Raw genomic sequence first — 20,746 nt, 5'->3', positions numbered from 1 at the left:
AATATCTTTTGTGTTCAGCAGAAGAAATAAATTCATGCAGGTTTGGAAAAACCTTGGAGTGAGTAAACAACAGAAATTTCATTTTTGGGTGAACTATCCCTTAAGTAAAACAAAACATGATAGACACGATTTCTCATTAACATTTATTTATTTATTTTTTTTCCCATACAGTTTCTCATAACTAATTTTAGGGTACCTTTTTAACATTTTCCAATTATTTACATCTGTACAGAGAAAGCACACATACAAGTATATGTGTATGTATACATGTACTACAGTTTAGACTACAAGCATTTACACAGAGGAGAACAAAACAAAAATTCCATCTCAATCCCAAAAGTATTGTGCTACACAAATGTAGTGAGGAAGGCTTCGGACACCTCTACCACATCATCCTTTTTTTCTACACTTTTTGGAATTGAAAAAGAAAATAAACCAAAAAAATCCCTCCATACTGTCATCTAAAAAGTTAAGGCAGAGACATTTTTTTTTCAAGTTTAAATAAAATTCAAGTTTTCAAACACTGTTAATTTATATGTGATGTTTCTTTTTAGTTTGTTTCTTTTTTTGAACATCTGAATGGTTTATGTAATGAAACCATTACTTCAACCATGGTACGCTTCATTTATTGATGGAAAAATTATCAGTTGCATTCAAAGAGTCAGAAAAATCAATAGAAACATTTTTTTGATTAACCGAGAAAAAAAAGACTCACAGGGAAGATACAAGAATATATAAACAACAGACGCCATGACAAACATCTCAAAGCATTCTGCACGTACTCCACGTTGCAGGATGACATCAAAACAAAATAAACTGTCTCGCTCGGCCTAAGACGGTTTGAAACTCGAATGAGAACCAATGAACTGAACCAATGAACAGCATGAACGAGAGTGACACTGAAACGCAAAGTCTGCATAAAGGAGAATCCCCACAAAACAACGCGGGTCCAAGTGTGCTGAAGGCTCAGATCTTTTTGCTCTTGATGTATACGTCACTATATAAATGTACACGATCCCACTCATATAGTCGTGGTGATATGAAAGCGAATCGGTGAAGGTAAAACGACAGACGTTGGTGCGTGTTGGTGACTTTCCATCCGTTAATATAGATAAAAGCACCAAAGAAACCATGTGACGAACCATAGCACCACACCAGGATAACAAACGAAGCTAAGAAGCAAATTATATATCCATCATTTAGATCACAGCAGACTAGGCACATGAACACTTCACCCTCGCAACCTGAGGACTTTGCAGTGTGAAGATCTTCCAGAATCGAATGAAGAGGCATCAGAGTGGATTCTTCCCAAACAATTGGCGAATAGGAAAACAAGGAAAAGAAATTATTCAGCAAACCAATGTGTGCCATTAAAAGGTTAAAAAGAAAAGAAAAAAGTAAAAGAAAGCATGCACACAAGAACAGGTATACATACACCTGCTACAATATCACATCAGTACAATTTGATAGAGGATTAGCATGTAAAAAAATAATTCAGAGCTCCAAAATAAACGTCACTCCAGTGCTGGAACATCCAAACATAAAAACAGAACACAAAACAGATTTACACTAAAGTCTCACTCATGCAGTTGTAATGGCTGGCACCGCCGAGATTCACCAGTACCAAGACACTCAAGGTTAGCAAAATTATATACATATCAGTTTTAAAAAAAAGAAAGAAAAAAAATAAGTGTTTCAGGATCAGCTCTATTCAAAAAATCAGCATTTCTTCCCAACAGCACTATTTGAAGTTTTAACCCAAAAATAAAGCTGAGCTCTGACAAAACATTTTTAAATAGTTAATCTCCAACTGGTGCTGGTTCATTAATCCCATTTTCCTTGGAAAACAACTAAAGATCTTGTAATTGAAAAACAAAACGACAGAAAGGACAACAAAAATATTCAGAGAACACTTATGCACAAGTGCTTTTGTCTGTAGGCCCTGATTCCAGTGACAAGCTGTCTGTGTGTGCACTCACAGAGACCGTGAGATAAGAGGGACTTTTTTTTTTTTTTTTTCTGAGCAGCCCTGACAAAGTTTTCGTTCCCTTTCGGTCCTGGAAGCAAAGCGGAGGCTCTCAGGATTGGTGGAAGGAAGCTGTCGTGTCGCCGCTCACTCGTTCCCCAGCGCTATGATGAGATTTCACTGTCTCTCTGGGACAAGCCGTCACCGTGGATTTGGCAGGTGCGGGTGCTGATTCTCTGCATCTGCGTTCTGCCGAGTCAGGAGTCTTGATGTCTTCGACGGTGGAGCTGGGAGGCCGGGGATCCGCTGACGGCTGCTGTGTTGGTGCCTCCCTTATCCTCTGACAGATCTCTGCGTAGCTCGGCTTCCGGGGCTCCTGGTCAAGCGCAATATATGGATGAAATTAATAAATTTAGCCAATCAATCTTGCATAGGTGAAAAAATGTCGATCTTTGTAACATACATTAAGATACAGTGCTTCAAACCATCTGTGTACATTAAGTGCATGCTGAACAGGATCTTTTATCAAATTATTTTTCATCAAAATATAGTAAAAACAGTATATTGTGAAAAATGATTACCATTTAAATTATATTTTTATTGTAATATATTTTAAAATGGAATGTATTCCTGTGAAGGAAAAGCTGAATTTTCTGCATCATTATTCCAGTCTTCAGTGCCACATGATCCTTCAGAAATCTTTCTAATATTCTGATATGATGCTCAAGAAACTTTTCTTCTTATCAATGTTGAAAACAGTTGTGCGGTTTAATAATTTACTGGAATCTGTGACGCTTCTTTTTAAGATACTTTAATGAATAAAACAGCATTTATTTCAAGCAGAAATATTTCATGAAAATATGAATTTCTTTATGGTCACTTTTTTAAAGTTATATTTCTGGGCTTTTTTGCCTTTGTATAGGACAGGAGTAGGAAATCATGGAAAGGGAATCGGACCTGAAAGGACCTCGAGCCGGCAATTGAATATTCCCCACACGGCTATGGCTCCGACTCGGTCACTTTTCATCAATTTGATCAAATAATTTTTTTTTTGCTGAATAAAAGCATTAATTTATAGAATAAAAATCTTACTGACCCCAAAACTTCAAACAGTAGTGTACATAATGTAAATCACAAAGTGCTGATGTAAAACAGCGCAACAGTTCCATATGATACATGCTTCTGTAAAAGCCACAAGTCTCGCAAGGTCAATAGTGTAAAAATAGTGTAACTGCTGAATTCCCGATAAAGAATGACACTAACCACAATCAGAGAGGTTGTTTTTACCATATAAACTGAAATCATGGCATAATAGCTTAACCACCTACTCCCATGAACTGTTTGAGCCATTGAGTTGCTCTACATAGATATTTGATTAAACATACCTGAATATGTTAATATAAAAATAAAATAAAAAGTTTAATATACACAAGTCGTTTTTTCCTGTACTTTTGATTCAATCAATTACTAACACTTACTGTTATTGGATTGCTCAGCAGTGTGGTTTTAGCAGCTTGTGTATCTGAGCATTTCTCTGCAGGTGTCTGCGTCTCTTTAGGTTTTTCTACAGTTGTCAGGCTGCAAAAAAAAAAAAAAAAGAGTCCATATATTAAAATGTGCCATTTTCTACAGTTTACATTTTTCCCCTTCAGAAGCACACTTGTATTAGTCAATGTTATTTGCAGCAAAACAATTTAATTTTATGTGATTATTTTACCAACTAAAGCCATTTTGCTACTGTACCTTTAACACTTTATATAAATGATCTGTTATGATTAGATTACAGTTATGATTAACTAATGCTAACACAACTAGTAAATATTGATTAAATGTTGAAAAGTAAAATAGGTGTTTATCTCAATGAAATCTGCAAAGTGAAATCAAAGTGCTGCAAACAATTTATTATGGAATGCCACACATGAATATCCCCAAATTCTGCGCGAATCCTGAGAAACCTGTCACTGTGACAGCTGTAAACTTGCTATAGAAGAAAAGCAGTAAGGAGGCCTTGCTCCTGGCTTTTAAGCCAATCAGAAATACTGTAATATGCACATGTCTGTGAATCATTTTGAGTCTTCTGAAAATACAGTTTTTAAGAGACGAGTGTGGTTAAAATAAGCAAAATAGCTGAACATTAGTTACCATCTGAAATCATTTACAACATCTTTAAGTGAAAACAGATTTCACATTTATTGATCAGTTATTCATAAATATCCATTGAACCCACTTTGAAAGGGCTGGAGAGGACGAGTGTTGGTGGTCCACTGGGGTCTGAGCAGCAGGAGCGGGAGCAGGAGCAGGAGCGGGAGCAGGAGCGGCAGAAGCCAGCACGGATTCTTTGGAGGTCCCTGAGATCACACGGCTGGTGACCACATCCTTATTTAGAGGCTGTGGAGAGACAATGGGGCCTCTGTGAAACTCCTAAGGCAAGGACAGCATGAACAAACATAACAGCTGGACAGCAGGAACACACACACACACACACACACACACACACACACACACACACACACACACACACACACACACACACACACACACACACACACACACAACCTCAAAACACCCAAGGACTTGTGGTTATGATTGACAGCCAGGTCTGCTGTAAACATGATATTCCATGCTTAGTGCAAGTTAATGTTTAAAAACACAGAGTATCTTTTAACTTCTCTAGAATTTGAATAATTAAAGCCTTGAGATTTATTATAATTTAAGCCTTTTCTTCTTCCTTATTTGAATTTTAAAAGATTAAGAGAGTTTAATGCTGCAGCACAAACACAGAAGACACACATTAAGGACTGAATGAAAGTCAACCTTGTCTTTAATCGCTCCAGTGACGACATCAGACAGCCGGTTGTCAAAGCTGTTTTCAGTTTTTACTTCAGACTTTAGATTTCCTGCAGCTCCAGGCAGAGGAGGGAAGCTGGACAGGCCCAGCTCAAAGCTAGGGGACGGGGTGCGCTCCTGAACAGGAGGGGGCGACTGTGTCGCTGCTCTCTGTTAAATACACACAAGAAGAAAAAGAGTTGAAACGCACAACAAACTGAACCTGTAAACAAGAGGCATGTTGCATGAAGCCGGTTTCAGTTGCTACCCAAGTTAAGTCTGAGCAAACTCTGGTTTATCGGGCTCATGAAGGCAGACTGGTTCATTGTCATGGTAAATTGCGCTACATGGCTAACCTGAGGTGCATTTCACAAAAGCCAGCACTACAGGATTTTGATTCTGTTCGAATACTCAGGCAACCTTTTTGTTTTGTTACATGGATGTGATTTTTTTTTTTTTTTTTTTTTTTTTTTTTTTTCATATCACTTTGGGGTCCCTTTTACTGATTTTTTTATTTATTTTTTACTGAAATCTTCATTCAAATCAATATTTCATGTCCATTTATTTGTTTACTTGGCTGTGTAATAAGTAAAATAATGTACATTCAGCCCCTCACAGTTACAGTCACTGTACAGGTCCTTCTAAAAAAATTAGCATATTGTGATAAAGTTCATTATTTTCCATAATGTAATGATAAAAATTAAACGTTCATATATTTTAGATTCATTGCACACCAACTGAAATATTTCAGGTCTTTTATTGTTTTAATACTGATGATTTTGGCATACGGCTCATGAAAACCCAAAATTCCTATCTCAAAAAATTTGCATATCATGAAAAGGGTCTCTAAACGAGCTATTAACCTAATCATCTGAATCAACTAATTAACTCTAAACACCTGCAAAAGATTCCTGAGGCTTTTAAAAACTCCCGGCCTGTTTCATTACTCAAAACCGCAATCATGGGTAAGACTGCCGACCTGACTGCTGTCCAGAAGGCCATCATTGACACCCTCAAGCAAGAGGGTAAGACACAGAAAGAAATTTCTGAACAAATAGGCTGTTCCCAGAGTGCTGTATCAAGGCACCTCAGTGGGAAGTCTGTGGGAAGGAAAAAGTGTGGCAAAAAACGCTGCACAACGAGAAGAGGTGACCGGACCCTGAGGAAGATTGTGGAGAAGGACCGATTCCAGACCTTGGAGGACCTGCGGAAGCAGTGGACTGAGTCTGGAGTAGAAACATCCAGAGCCACCGTGCACAGGCGTGTGCAGGAAATGGGCTACAGGTGCCGCATTCCCCAGGTCAAGCCACTTTTGAACCAGAAACAGCGGCAGAAACGCCTGACCTGGGCTACAGAGAAGCAGCACTGGGCTGTTGCTCAGTGGTCCAAAGTACTTTTTTCGGATGAAAGCAAATTTTGCATGTCATTCGGAAATCAAGGTGCCAGAGTCTGGAGGAAGACTGGGGAGAAGGAAATGCCAAAATGCCTGAAGTCCAGTGCTGCTTCTCCGTAGCCCAGGTCAGGCGCTTCTGCCGCTGTTTCTGGTTCAAAAGGGGCTTGACTAATTTGGCTAATTTTTTGAGATAGGAATTTTGGGTTTTCATGAGCTGTATGCCATAATCATCAGTATTAAAACAATAAAAGACATGAAATATTTAAGTTGGTGTGCAATTGTAATAATAATCTAAAATATATGAAAGTTTAATTTTTATCATTACATTATGGAAAATAATGAACTATCACAATATGCTAATTTTTTTAGAAGGACCTGTATATTACACTACCCTTGAAGAATATAAAGTTTTCTATCATAACAAAAGCAAGCTAAACACAAAACACTTGTGTATGCAGTGGTAGCTGAAACAAAGCAAATGACATACTGGAAACTTGTTGTCATCTCTCCTTTTCCTGTATCCATAGCCGCCCCTTCTTCAAAAGAAACAAACAATCAAGACTGAGCAATACGGAAAAAAATTGCCACAATTTCTTATGGAAGAAGCTCTACAAGCTCCCCCCCCCATCTTGGATATTGTATTACCACAATATTTATGAAATGAATTAACAGCTGGTACAGATCGTACTGCATTACCTTCCACGGCCCGCGTTCAGAGAGTAATCAGCACCGTTTACTTCCATCCGTCCACTTCCCACCTGGTCCCGGCGTGGATAGCCTGGACCACTCGGTAGACGAGGTCGGCTACCCAAGTGATGAGCCTGTGGAGGCCGTGTCCCATTGGGGACTCTCTCCGAAGAGAAAGTAGCGAAAGCAGCAGGGTTTTCTAGCAGAGTGTTTGCACGCTCTGTCGTAGGTCGAATGTGTGTTTTGTTATGATTCCTGTTCAGATGAAAAGATATTTATACACAGCTTTGTCTCAGTTGAAGCTCTTCAAAAGATCAAACATCACTACACTGACACAAATCTGTTATATTATGGGCTATATATTACCGTTCAAAAGTTTGGTGTCAGTAACTTTTTTTTATAATAAGTCTCTAATGCTCACCAAGGCTGCATTTATTTAATCAAAAATAGAGTAAAAGTATTGTGTACAGTATTGTGAAATATTATTCGAATTTCAAATAACTCTTTTCTATTTTAATAGTTTCAAATGCAATTTATTCCTGAGATGGCAAAGCTAAACTTTTAGCAACCATTACTCCAAACTTCAGTGATATGATCCATCAGAAATCATTCCATGATGCTGATTTAGTGCTTTAAAAACATTTATTATAAATCAGTTGTGCTGCATAACATTTTTGTGAAAACAGATCAATCTTTTGTCACATAAAAGTCTTTGCAGTCACTTTTGATCAATGTATGTGTCCTTGCCGAATAAATTAATTTTATTATTAAGTATACTTTTTTTATACTTTTTTTAAGTATACTCAGAGCAAACTTTTGAATGGTAGACTAAATGTATAACAGATTTTTTCACCCTAACACTGTACCTGGTTCGAGGTAAATATTGTCTGGGATTTAGTGGAGATGTTGCTGTTTTAAATGTCGGAGAACCAGCGAAGCCGTTAATAAATGCAGGGCTGGAAAACGGAGTAACCTGTTGATAGACAAAACCTGATTAAGTACATCTAGTACTCCATTCGAATATTTCTCAGAGCCAAACAGACCACATGGCACTTACCAGAGTCGGGTCCAGGTAGCTCTGGGTAGCTGACCAGCCCTGAGGAGTCACCAGTCTGTAAAGAGGAAACTGTTGCTGTGCTCCATACACAGGGGGGATGTAGTAAGGGGTGTAGCGTTGTTGGACATTTGAGGACACATCCACGGGCCGATAACCATTCTTTGGCACAAAGGTATTGACGGCAATGGCCTTGGCCTTTATTCTAGCCTAGGATAAAACATAAATAAAAACATATTTTTTTCTAAACTGACAGTCTTACAGCACAAATAGCACAAAATATCATTCAGTGCCTTCACATATGCAGCAGTGTACTCTACCTTTATTGGCTTCCCTTGAAAAGTTTTCACCTCTTCTCTGAGGTACTGGTATGCCTGAAAAAGTGATGCATGCCAACATTTAGCAATAGGAAGCAAGTTTATCAAAAATCCTGAGGCTGTAATCTGAAATGATCAAATCACAGGCAATAAAAAAAAATGTTTACCAGCTGAGCATCCGCCTCAGATTCAAACGTGATAAACCAGTTGTCATTGTAGGCAAACTCACAATTGATGAATTTGGGCAAGTTATCGCTCTTAAAGAGTGCTTCAACTTCCTGTACAAATGAAAGCCAAATGTCATATAGATTGAAAACAAGGTCAGAGCATTAAAGATGTTATTGAACAAGAGAGATGGCATGATGTGTACCTCCACAGGAGTGGCCTCAGGAACCTCTCTGAGAATTACGATGCAGCGGTTCTGATTGGGCCGCACTTTCTCTCCACATTTGTCCAGTTGGACGAGAGGCAGCGCTGGTGAATCAAAAATGCATCATTAATGTCAGACCCAAATGCTGCGTGTAATCAACCACATTTTGAGAGCCTAAAACAAAAAGCCATAAAATCCACTGTGAAAGTGGCATGACAAGTGACATGGTGATGAGTTTAAACTCACTTTTTAAGATGTCTGCAATGAGATCAACATCAGTGGTGAGTTTCTTGATTTGATCAAGGTTTGCCAAAGTCACTATTGGCACATACTGGTCACTGTCCATTTGTGAGATGAGGTACATGTCGTTGGCTAGATTCTCCCTGGAAGTGGATAAGAGTTTGGTTACCATCAGTCGTACATTGATTCAACATCTTGAAGCTTTGAAGAACGATTACTACAAATTTTGATTTGTTCAAAAGTGACAGTAGAGACATTTAACAAAAGATTTATTTTGCAAATATATGCTGTTCTTTTGAACTTGATACATTGTTTTCAGGATTATTTGATGAACAAAGGTTTCCACAATATTTTTTTCATTGTTTTCAACATTGATAAGAAATATTTCTTGAGTAGCAAATGAGCATATTAGAATGATTCCTGAAGGATCATGTGACTGAAGATTGGAGTGACAGTGCAAAAAAAAAATCAGCTTTGCAATCCCAGGAATAGATCACATTTTAATTTATGAAAGCAGGAAACACTTATTTAAAACTGTGATGACATTCCATTAGGGATACAACAATATTAAATTTTTGGGCCGATACCGATAACTGATTATTCTTTACATTTGAAAGCTGATAACCGATATATTGGCCGATAAATCTAAATTCAAATTTTGATATACTTTGATAGCCTGAATACATAAACAAAAGGCTCACCATTAAAAGCCATGTCCCAAACACTTCAACATAAATCAAACGTATACAATACCGTAGCCTAGTTTGAACCAGTATAAGATTCCTTAACTTTTCAAATTAATTTTACACTCCTACGGCCAATTTTGTTTTTAATTAAAAAATGGTAACACTTTGTAATAAGGTTTCATTTTGTTAGTATTAGTTAGCATGAACCAACAATTAATGAACAATACTTCTAAAGCATTTATTAATCTTAATGTTAAGCTCAACATGTAAGAAATTTCTGTTAACCTTAGTTAATGCACTGTGAACTAACTTGAACACAAATATTACATAATGCATTAATTAACATGAACTAACAGAGAGCAATAGCCTTTGTAAATGTTTAACAAATGATATCTTATTTGTAAAGTGTTTCCAAAAAATCTATTGCCAATTTGCCATAATAAAACATTTAAATAAAATACCTAAATAATGCAAACAAGTCATTGGATAACATTGGGCTGCATATAAAAAAACAAAATGCATGTGCCATAGATAAATAAAATGGAATCGTCTCCGCACGGACAATAAGTAAATTATTTTAATCAAACCATATTGTTGATGAAAATAATATGAGTTATTAAAAATGTTGATTTTTTTTTCAAAAACATTGTTCGTTATTATTATTATTACAGTATTAGTAAACATCTTTAATATTAGGCATACCGTTTCAAATTACATCATTGCTGCGCACACTGAAGCTGAAGAGAACGAACGTTAAACTGAATCGCTTTGCTAGAAGGTTAATCAACTCAACGGTTGCTGAAGAATGCAACTGAACCCAAAGAATTTACAACTTTTTATTACAATAGTGTATACAAGTATAATGATATAACAGTCCCAATCATAGCTTTTAATGTTTTGCATTGCTGCTTGATCGCGCTGAAGCTGAAGAGAACGAGCACCAGGAAACTGAAGAACTTTTCTAGCGGGTTGTTTAAATCAACTAAATGCATCCTATGTGAGATTAGTCCGATATTTATATTACATAAACTTAATATTATGACTTATCATATATCTGCACAAAATGACGTGAATGCACAAGCGAACTTGACTGTGCTAGTCAGAACGTGTAACCCAGCTGTTCTGGACGCATTATTCCCATATTAACGCGCTGAGAAACGGCAACTAAACCCGAAGAATTCACAACGTTTTATTACAATAGTATTCTCATTATAATGGCATGTATATGACAGTCCCAATCATAGTTAATGTGCATTGCTGTTTGAGCTGCGCACGCTAAAGATAAAGATGATCACCGGTACAATTAAGCTCTTTACTGCATTGTTCATTAATCTAATATAGGATGTGTTTGGTTGAGTTAATCATATATCTATACACAAAATAAACATATTAAAACTTACAATTGCACAAAATGCTGCGAATGCTCAAGAGAACTTGTCTGTGGCATGCTTGTCATGAAGGCTTAACTCATTAGCTCTTTCCGCCACAACGCACTGAAACCCTGGCGAACATGAATTCACAACATGCTTTTACAGGCGTGCTCTTATTATAATGATATGAAGCCTATGTGATAGAAAAGGACTATAGTTCAGTGCAGCACAAATCTAAGTTATTCCAATCATTAAAAACATCCCGGCAAACAGCGCACATCTCTCAACTTAAGTAAATAATCTATTGTCTATTGGCTTTGATATATCGGCCTAATTTTCTTATCGGATCGATAACATTAAAAATTATCATTTATCGGCCGATATCGATATGAGGTCGATATATCGTGCATCCCTACATTTCACAATATTACTGTTTTTAATTAAATAAATGCAGCCTTGAGACACTTCTTCCAAAAACATAAATCTAACTGACCCTAAACTTTTGAACGGTAGTGCACATCCTAGTCCACATTGAGGTAATTGAGGTTATTATAAGCATACAACAAATATTCAAATGCTATACGCTCTTAGATTACATTTGTATAAGTAAAGTTTGTAATATCGGAATGAAATATTAACACTTGAAGTAAAAAAACTAACCGGATTTGTGCATAAAATCTGCGTACAAACAAATCCTGATTCATCAATAACTTTGTTCTAAATTTTATTCAAAATGTTCAAAAAAAATTTAGGAACAACTGAAACCACACGTACGCAAAAATCACATACTCCAAGTAGTACTGTAAATTTAAGATTAAGTTTCATACATGTTTCATCTTAAATAAATTTCATCAAACACATACACACTTACTGTAGTAAAAGAGTAAGAAAAAGTATCTGCGTTACAGTTTCTGCATAAATATGTAGATTCGTGTTATGTACAACTGGCTAATCAGAGGTCTGTAATCTGGATCTGTATTAAAGTTGGTTTTTGTGTTTGAACTTTTGAGGATTGCACACTTGGCATTGCTCAAGTATCTTGCTGTGCATACTCTCAGCTTGTCTTTAGAGAGCGTCACGTTTGCTCAGAGTGACGAAAGGGTGTGCGGAAAGCCATTATTTGGACATGGTTTGGGCATGTTTTATGCAAATTACTAACCTTGTACATGCTGTCACTCATTTAGGACACTTGTTTCTTAATTTAAGGTACCTTGTCAGGACTATGTTATGTTTCAAAGGCTTCATAGGTTTGGGGGTAGAAAAAGCCTTGAACTCCAGGCTAGTACACCTGACAGGACCAGAGGTCCAGCTTAAATGGGATCAGTTGCGAAGCTACAAGTAATTACCTAGAGAGGCAGAACTCCAGTGTTGACTTCAGTTGTTCCCGAAGGTCGTCAATCTGTCTGGAGGAGTCTGAATCGTTCACCCCTGCACAAAAGAATAAATAAAATGATCAATTATTTAAGAATGCTATAGTTTAAAATTCTTAATGATTGTGTCAGTAAAAATGCATAACTGTAAACAACTGAAATAGTAGTAGGTTGAAAACAGTGAACAAAAGATCAAAAGGATATTACCTTTCATATTGGTGTTCTGGTTTGACACAATGCCCTTCTCACTGGCTGAGCTTCCCATGTACACTGATTCTGGCTGCGCTGCAAAGGGCAGTTCTACAGAGGTAGATACCTGCTGTTCCTCATTCCAGTTCCCTTTGTCATCACTGTTGTTATAACCTAGCATGGACAAACAAACAGATCAAAACCTCTTCAGACTGATAAGGTCAGTATACTAAATTAACAACTGAAGGGAAAACATTTTTGGAGGTTTACCTCCTGAGATGCAGTTTGATGGCTCATCAGCTGCATCTACCCATGACTGCTGAGAATCTGGGAAGGTTGTAGCAGAGGCCTCTGGTTTAGGCATATAATTTGCCCATGCCTTCGCATTGGGATTGAGGTCTGAGATCTTGGAGGATTCCTGTAAAAAAAATATTGTACTAAGGGCTGAATCAATGTCTTTACAATCAAATCACCAAATAATGGTTACAAAAACATTGGCCACTTAAGCCACACTTTAATATAAATTTTACTGCATTACATAAAATATAAAAACCAAGAAGCATCTGGGGGGGAAAAAAGTTGCATCTTTTCTAGAACAGAAAAAAAAAAAGTTTTTGCAATTTATACATAAAACATCTATATAAAAAATGTAAATAAGATTCATGTTTAATACATAACATTTTAAATGCTGCACTGACTAAGTGCCCAAATAATTTTAGGGGCCACTGTATAACAAAGCTGGTTAGAGAGTACTCACAAGTTCACTATACGCATTCTGCCAGTCCCATACACAAAATCCTTCAGTTGCTAACAGGTTATAAGAGTAGGGTGCTATAAAACCCATAGAGGTCTGGAAATCCACTGGGCCAAAACCAAAGTTAGATTCTGTATCCTGTTGAACATTTTGCATTATAAGGCTCGTCTCAGATACAGTGTGGTCCCATGCTGACACCAACGCACATGCCTCCATTTGGTTATCAGAAAACAGGACATGTGGTTCTTTAGCCCACGCCGGAAGGCAGTGACTAGAGTCCACCTCATCGCTCAACTCTGATTTCCCAAGAAGGTCTGACACCATATTCAGCATGCCTTGCTCTCCCTCCATTTCATCCGAGCTGCCTGAGCCCTGAGAGTTTTCCACCTGCACAGGAACTGTGAATAGATCTTTATTGAGAAAATGTATCTCGTAAGATGGCGTTGTGGCGTAAATGTCAACCTGGTCAGGCTCTACTGGTAACGGAATTGCTGCATTTACATAAGTGGCTTTATCACTCATATCATCAACAATGACTTGCAAATCAGACTGATCAAAGTCAAGAACTCCAAGACTGCTGGCAATAAGTTGGGAAACATGAGGCATGGTAGTTGTCAAGCTCTCAATGGACACATAATTGCCGCCATGGCCTTGTGTGGCACATGACTGTCCCTCTCCAGTTTCAAGTGATAGTCTTGCAGTACTCATGTGAGGAATGCTGCAGTCAACAACAGCTCCTCCTATTTCCCCCATATCTTGAAGGTCTCCCTGCTTCTGAGATGATATAACTGAAGATCTTTGAGTGTAATTGGCTGGCTGTTCTGAAGAAGAGTCCAGGTACAGGCAAGCACTTTCCCTCGTGCAGTTTATTGACAATGAAGTGCAATCAAAGGCCTCTAATACTTCAGATTTACATGGCGGCTCAGACAGTATATGTACATCACTGCTAGCAGAACAAACAGAGTTCAAACAGTCATTGTTGTTATACCCATTATTAAGGCAATTAAGCAGCTCTAAAGTTGGTACGAGTCCCTGCGTTTCAAGCTCTGACATTTTGGTTTTGCCATCATCTGCACACAAACAAATCTCACCCAGTACCTTTTGTTTATCCTCACTAAAGCATTCCATGGCAATATGAGTCTTGTCACTATGTTGTAAACAAGTCTCTCCTATTTCACTATCCATGACTTGCTCTTGTGCTACTGCAGGTAATTTGCATTGCAATCCCACTTCTATTACATAACTCACTGCATCAGTTTCTGGATGTCCTTTATTACAGATATCATTGTTTGATGTTTTTACAAACCAGGTGGCATTGCTCTGGGAGAGATCTTCCTCAAGAGGACAATCAGAATCAGGTCCAGGCAGAGTGTTTGTGTGAACTTCAACAACAGAAGAACTCGAAGAATGTACGTTGAGACAATCAGCTTCATCACATTTACGAGTGACTTCCAGCGACTGCTCAGAGTTAATAAGAGCATTCATAGGAAGCGGACACGGACTCGTGTCACATGGTTCAGCATCTGTAAAATTTGCATTTGGTTCTACATTCTGTTCCCTGTTTGGAATGTCACAAGATTCTGACACAATCTTTGTCTGGTCAGTGGGAAAAACACCACAAGTGTAGACGTGCTTGCTCAAAGTCATGTCCAAGTTGACCACTTCAGCATTACAAGCAATATCTACACAAATACTTTCTGAATGAGATGGACTGCTCAAACACTGATGCACACCAGCAACCTTGAACATGTCATATTCATTTGTCTGCCCTTCAATTTGCAATATACTGCACTGGCAAGGATTCGGAATGACCTCCTCCTGAATTGCTATTTGTCTTAGTTCAACTTCAACTCTTGACAGGTTTTCGTCTTTATCAGAAGCCAGTGGGGTTTCAGAGCAAAACTTTAAATTTCCAATGTCTTCAGAGGAATCTTTACAGGGAAATCCTTGGTTCTCTGTCTCATCTAACTTTTCTGAAGCAGTGCTGAAAGCTGAGAGAGCTTGGGGCATTTCTTTGTGAACTTTCTCAGTAGGAGTTTTCTTGGAAGCACACTGATCTGATTCCTCAATAACGACTTTAAAATTTGAAGAAACGGAGTAATCAACTTTGTCAGGCACAATCAGTTTCTTGTCCTCTTTTAAATTCATGGATTCTCTATAATCACCATTCCTGTAATGATTTTCTAGTTCCACTTCATCCAGAGGACCATTTAGATTTTGCTGAGGTGCTCTCAACATTGATTCATCAAAAACTGTGTTGTGCATGTTGAGTTCAGAGCCACTCTGCAGATCTATAGCCTTGTAACCAGAGGTAACATAAAGATCATGGTTGTTAAGTAGGTCAGCAGGTTCACCCTGTGGCAATGTGGTATCTGTACTTGACTTCAACACTGACATCTGTTCATTTTGCGCCAGCAGATCTGGGGAGAGTAGATCAATGTCTTTCTCTAAAGCTGAATAGGGAAAATGTGTATTCACTGTATCTTTAAATGATGTGGAAACGTCATTTTCAGATAAAGGCTTTTCGTTTTCTTGGGCAGGAAATGGTTTTAAAAGATCTGGGAGTGTTGCGTGTTCGTCATTTGGAAGTGCTACATTTACAGGTAGACTTTTAGTACACCCTAGAGTCTTCTCTGTGGGATCTTCTTCTGTTTGTTGTGCTGCTGTAATTTCATGTGAAAGCCCTGAACCCGATATTTTGTGGTCCTTTGGGAATGACGAATTACCAAACAAAGCCTTTTCAGAGACAGCTGGTGCGCTTGCGTACATGACTGCGTCAGATTCAGTCAAGTATTGGTGCCCACACTCACTCCCGAGATCCTCTAAATCAATCAAGCAGATGCTGTAGAAACTCTGTTCTTTTTTAAAGCCACGGTCAGTGATCAACAGTCCAGAATTTCTCTCTTCTGAGTCATCCAGATTCGTCAAGTTCACGGAGCATTTATTGAAAGGATGAATGGCATGCTTTGGAGTGGACGCAGGTTTTGACTGTACATGCCACAGTGTCTTAATTTGTTCCTCTTTTGCAATAACGGAGACACCAGAGTGTTGATCCTTTGAAATGCATAACGGACTAATGCCCGGGGTATTTCGTCTGAGGGCGGTGTTCTTGCTCTTGCCAACTCCAGTTATATCTGTGGAACAAGACTGTTGACCATCACAAAACCATTTTGCTCTCATTATGGCATTTTCAGCTATTCTCCGTTTCACAAAATCCAAAGTTTCAGTTTCCTTAATTTGGCAGTTGTCTTTACTGTCTCTCCCCATTTCACTGGCATTTCCTTTCTGGACCGTAGCTTTGTGAATAAGTGGATCGCCGACAGGTGTGTCCCAAAATGCCATACCTTCCTGTACACTGCTGCGGCCTTCTTTAATGAGGTTGAGACCTGCTGACAAGTTTGTGGAAGAAGCACTATAACTGGTATCTAAAGCAGCGTTCACGTTCCCATTTTGAGAAGGCTTCTCGTCGGCCAGATCTGCGACAGGCCAAGCACAGTCTCTGATGTCTTTCGATGTGGAGCCCTCAGGAATGGCCGCCTGAAGAAGACTTGTTCTCTCGCTGACCAGGTTAGGATTCAATTCTTTGCTGAAGCAGCACCCCATGTTTTAATTTAAGAAAGGACGTCTATGCAAACCGGTGAACAGAAACGTGTGTAGCTCCTCTCACAAGCTCCTCAGTGAGAGAAAGAGAGACAGAGGTACACGCTATGACTGCTTACCCCCACCCCAAACTCAAAATAGCACATTTAAAATTATACAGCTGACTCACATGGGCCCATCACTCAAACGCAAAATCTCCAATGATTGGTGCTGCAATGGTCACTGTACTTGCATTATATGAATGGGATCAGCAACTTGGCAAGGTCCCAAAACACAAGGGTGGTTCACACAAATGCCTGTTAAACCCTTTCACAACACCTTAAGCTGGGCGGGATGTCTGTTTCGTTATAGTATGTTTTTTAATTCCTTAATCACAATTACTTAACACACTTCAAAAGACTAACCGACAATAGTAGATTATACTTTACCAAAAGTGGAATCTCTTTCTCCTTTGCTTCCTGTGACTGCTGCACCTGTGGCTCCACTATAGTTTTTCCTTCCTGGTCTGAAGTCATGAGCTGTCCAGGTTCTAGCTCCGAACGCAGAGCTCTCCAGATCACCAGGGAACTGTGGATGACGAAACAAAGGACATAAATCAATTACAAATCATTTACAAAATCAATTCAATTGACAATGTATGCAAAGCAACTTACAAATGGGGAGCATCACAAGCAATTTGTTATAAGAATCAACAATATTCACAGTGCAATATTCATTGATGATTATTCAATACATTACAATAAAACCAATCAAGAATAAAACGTTGAAACTGCTATAGCTAACCAATTACACTTCATAATTATTTATAATAATTCCTGTAACATTCAAAAGTTTGGGGTGAGTAAGATTTTTTTAAAGAAATTATTATAATTAGCAAGGATGCATTAAATTGATAAAAAGTGACAATAAATATGTTATATTAATGTTACAAAAGATTTATTTTTCAATTCATTGCAGATGGTTTGAATGTAGTATTATTCAAAGCATGCTGAAAAAACAATAACAGTTTCCACAAAAATATTAAGCAGCACATCATCACATTAATAATATGAAATATTTCTTGAGCACTAAATCATTATTAGAATGACTTCTGAAGGATCTTCTGATGTGACACTTAAGATTGGAGTAATGATGCTGAAAATTCAGCTGTCATCACAGGAATAAATTACTATTTGACTATTTTTGATAAAAAAAAATATGGCCTTGATGAGCATAAGAGAATTCTTAAAGAATTTTACCAACTTGAAACTTCGGAACAGTAGAGTATTTGTTATTTAAAAAACAAAAAATAAAACCACTACACAAACATCAAAAACAACACCTTTGATTTTCTACTTCTAGTTTTGACAAAATATACAAAGGCTGCTTGAAATAAAACCTTCTGAGGGCTTTTTTCTATTCAATCTGTACAGTAGAGCTGACTGGTCAATATAACTACTGTGGAAAGCATCTCTGAATTAGCCAACATCATCAAAACCTACTTAATATGCTGAAAAGGGAATGGCACTGAAAACGGTATGAAATACAAGATCTCTCAAATTGATTACTGACACGATTGCATTAATGAGAAATTCGAAAATACATTAAAATATTTGCACAATAACATAAACAGCAAATATATGGGTAAAAAGCATGTATTGTCATGAAAACATTACAATAATCTCCATACTAAGACAATATATATACCAAAAATATTTAATTCACTAAAAATCTGAATTTAGGATGCATGCATGCGAAAATTTAGCATTTGCTTGATCGTGCTAAAATAAATACATACATTTTCGATCTGTCAAACTCAAAAACTGACTCAAGACAGTCCTTTCAAACAACACATGGGGAATGTTTACATTAGTAACGTTATCTAAACATGAGCGCAATGCAATAAAGTTACAATCTAAAACGACAATAACACATCGTGTGGTACAAACCGACATGTAATAGCCACATGAATAACTGTTGATGATAAAGATTGCTAAAAGTATACTGAAGATGTCAGATCAACTCAATCCATATGTCAAAGTACATTAATGCTGCAGGCCAAAGCCATAAACACAACCGACAGCTGCTAGCTGATTCAGTCGAACTCCCCTTAACTATAAAGTTAACTGCGCACGAAGATATTAAGAACTTTTAAATTCTTTAAAAAATATCCTACCAAACAGAAAATTTTGTATATCCGTCAAAGAGCTAATTCAAATAGAAAAACAATAAGTATGTGTGTTAGCCTACATGCTAAAGAGTGGCAGATAGTGAGAAGTAATGCAGCTAGCCTGAACAGTGTAACGTTAGCGCAAGTTGCTAACTTCAAAAGGTGAATAAACACTCCAGCTATTTATATTTGGATCAAATTACTTTACAAAACTATATATGGATTAAATAAACCCAATAATCCATCGTATGAGTTTCTACTCACCTGTATCTGCTCTCCGCGCACGGGAGACTGTTTGCGGGCCTGAGCGTCTGATTTCCACGGACAAAACTTAGAAAAACAAATCCACGAATCCGTGCAGGAAACTTTCGAACCACCACAACGCGTTTAACAGCATCCAAATACCACCAGCTCCTCGGTATCAGGCCTGATAGTGAACTTTAAAGGTCTGTTTGGTGATGTTTAAGTGACTGGCTAACGTTTGTTGTCGAGATGTGAACAACACGAGAGTGAAGGTGTGTTATTATTCAAAACGGCTTGAGTCACAGTGCGAGAAATGCGACTAAGTATAACTGTACGTGCTAGTTAAACTGGGATATGATAAAGAACGGAGCCGCACGCCTCTTCCCTCCCCGTGTATGTGTGTCCGGAGTTGAGCTTCACTCTCTCGGCCAAACCGCACCGCGAACTCCCGCCCAGAGTCGCTTTATCGACTAGCCCGCCCACTCTCCACTGCGGCCCTTTCAGTAACTCAACGGCTGCGTGTTCTACATGCGTTTGGCTGCAGTTCAATGAGTGCTGTCGATAGAGGGAGGCATAACGCAACGACTTGTCTGGGGTCCATAGGGATTGTGGATAAAATTAAAACCTTACAGTTTTAGCTTTTTGGCAGTTATGGTGTTGCATGAACGTATACTTTACTTGAATTTAAAGCAATGTAAATCATTAGTTCCCATCTGGTTAAATGCATTTTGTACAAACAAGCTAACAACAAATGCATGCATGTTGCATGTTGATTTGGCTTTATTTTACTCGTTGTGTTCAAGTTGTGTTTTATCTTATTTTATTTTATTTACCTTTTTTATCAATATTTTCCCCTCTTGTCAATGATTACAACAACCCATTTTGTGTCACGACCACTGATCTATTTTTTAATACCCACCAGTTGAAAAACACTGATGTAAAAAAACGATTTGATGCATTATATGTGTAATATGTTTACATTTATTAGATGATGTTGGTACTTTTGTAAAGATGGCAGACTTGTAGCACTACATCTGATTCTCTGAAAAGGAGTGTAACCAATCAGGATCTTCACCGAGCAGCATGTGACTCATGTGCGTCTGAGTGGACGGTCTGGCCTGTATTGAAAGATTCTGTGCTTCCGTTTCATCTGAAAGATTTTTCGGTTGGTTGAGAGAGACTACGGATACTGATGTTGACCAAAAGGGATTTCTGATCTCTTAAAGCTGGTGTTGTTCTCAGGCCTTATTATCTTATGTATATTAGGATATCTATTAGTATTTAGGTTTTTTACCTAATTTTTTTTTACAACCTAAGCACCATCCAGCACCAGATATGTTTGACAGATTGTAATAGTGAGAGATGAGATATGAACCAGAGTCAGAAATGAACCAGGAAAAAAACACCAGTGAAAGTGCCAAAAATGCATTTATAAAATCTATAGGCATATGGGGAATTCCTTTTTAGATACATTATATATATATATATATATATATATATATATATATATATATATATATATATATATATAT

General features: G+C 37.8%; 1 protein-coding gene across 4 annotated transcripts; it reads right to left on the bottom strand.

Annotated features, from left to right (window-relative positions):
* Window positions 1-129: 129 nt before the first annotated feature.
* Window positions 130-19,705, bottom strand: larp4b (La ribonucleoprotein 4B). 4 transcript variants are annotated; one of them, XM_077244990.1, is made up of 17 exons: window positions 19,236-19,705; window positions 17,251-17,389; window positions 12,739-12,886; window positions 12,487-12,642; window positions 12,256-12,337; window positions 8,860-8,996; window positions 8,614-8,717; window positions 8,411-8,521; window positions 8,247-8,300; window positions 7,930-8,136; window positions 7,739-7,845; window positions 6,882-7,127; window positions 6,673-6,721; window positions 4,781-4,963; window positions 4,194-4,354; window positions 3,445-3,544; window positions 130-2,342 (listed from the first exon to the last, which is right to left on the bottom strand). In XM_077244990.1, exons 2-17 carry the CDS (start codon window positions 17,335-17,337, stop codon window positions 2,079-2,081), a joined length of 2,196 nt encoding a protein of 731 aa, XP_077101105.1. In that variant the 5' UTR covers window positions 17,338-17,389; window positions 19,236-19,705; the 3' UTR covers window positions 130-2,078. The 4 variants fall into 4 exon arrangements, with proteins under 4 accessions (XP_077101105.1, XP_077101106.1, XP_077101103.1 ...); XM_077244991.1 differs by having other exon boundaries at window positions 6,673-6,718; window positions 19,236-19,686; XM_077244988.1 differs by lacking the exons at window positions 17,251-17,389; window positions 19,236-19,705 and adding an exon at window positions 13,226-16,913.
* Between the last annotated feature and the right edge of the window lie 1,041 nt (window positions 19,706-20,746).

The sequence above is a fragment of the Siphateles boraxobius genome, unplaced genomic scaffold (assembly GCF_051911475.1).
Source record: "Siphateles boraxobius isolate OS27281-9 unplaced genomic scaffold, OSU_SipBor_1 26, whole genome shotgun sequence".
NCBI lineage: Eukaryota > Metazoa > Chordata > Actinopteri > Cypriniformes > Leuciscidae > Siphateles > Siphateles boraxobius.
The sequence above is the reverse complement of the archived record's forward strand: the minus strand, read 5'-3'. Positions and strand labels throughout refer to the sequence as shown.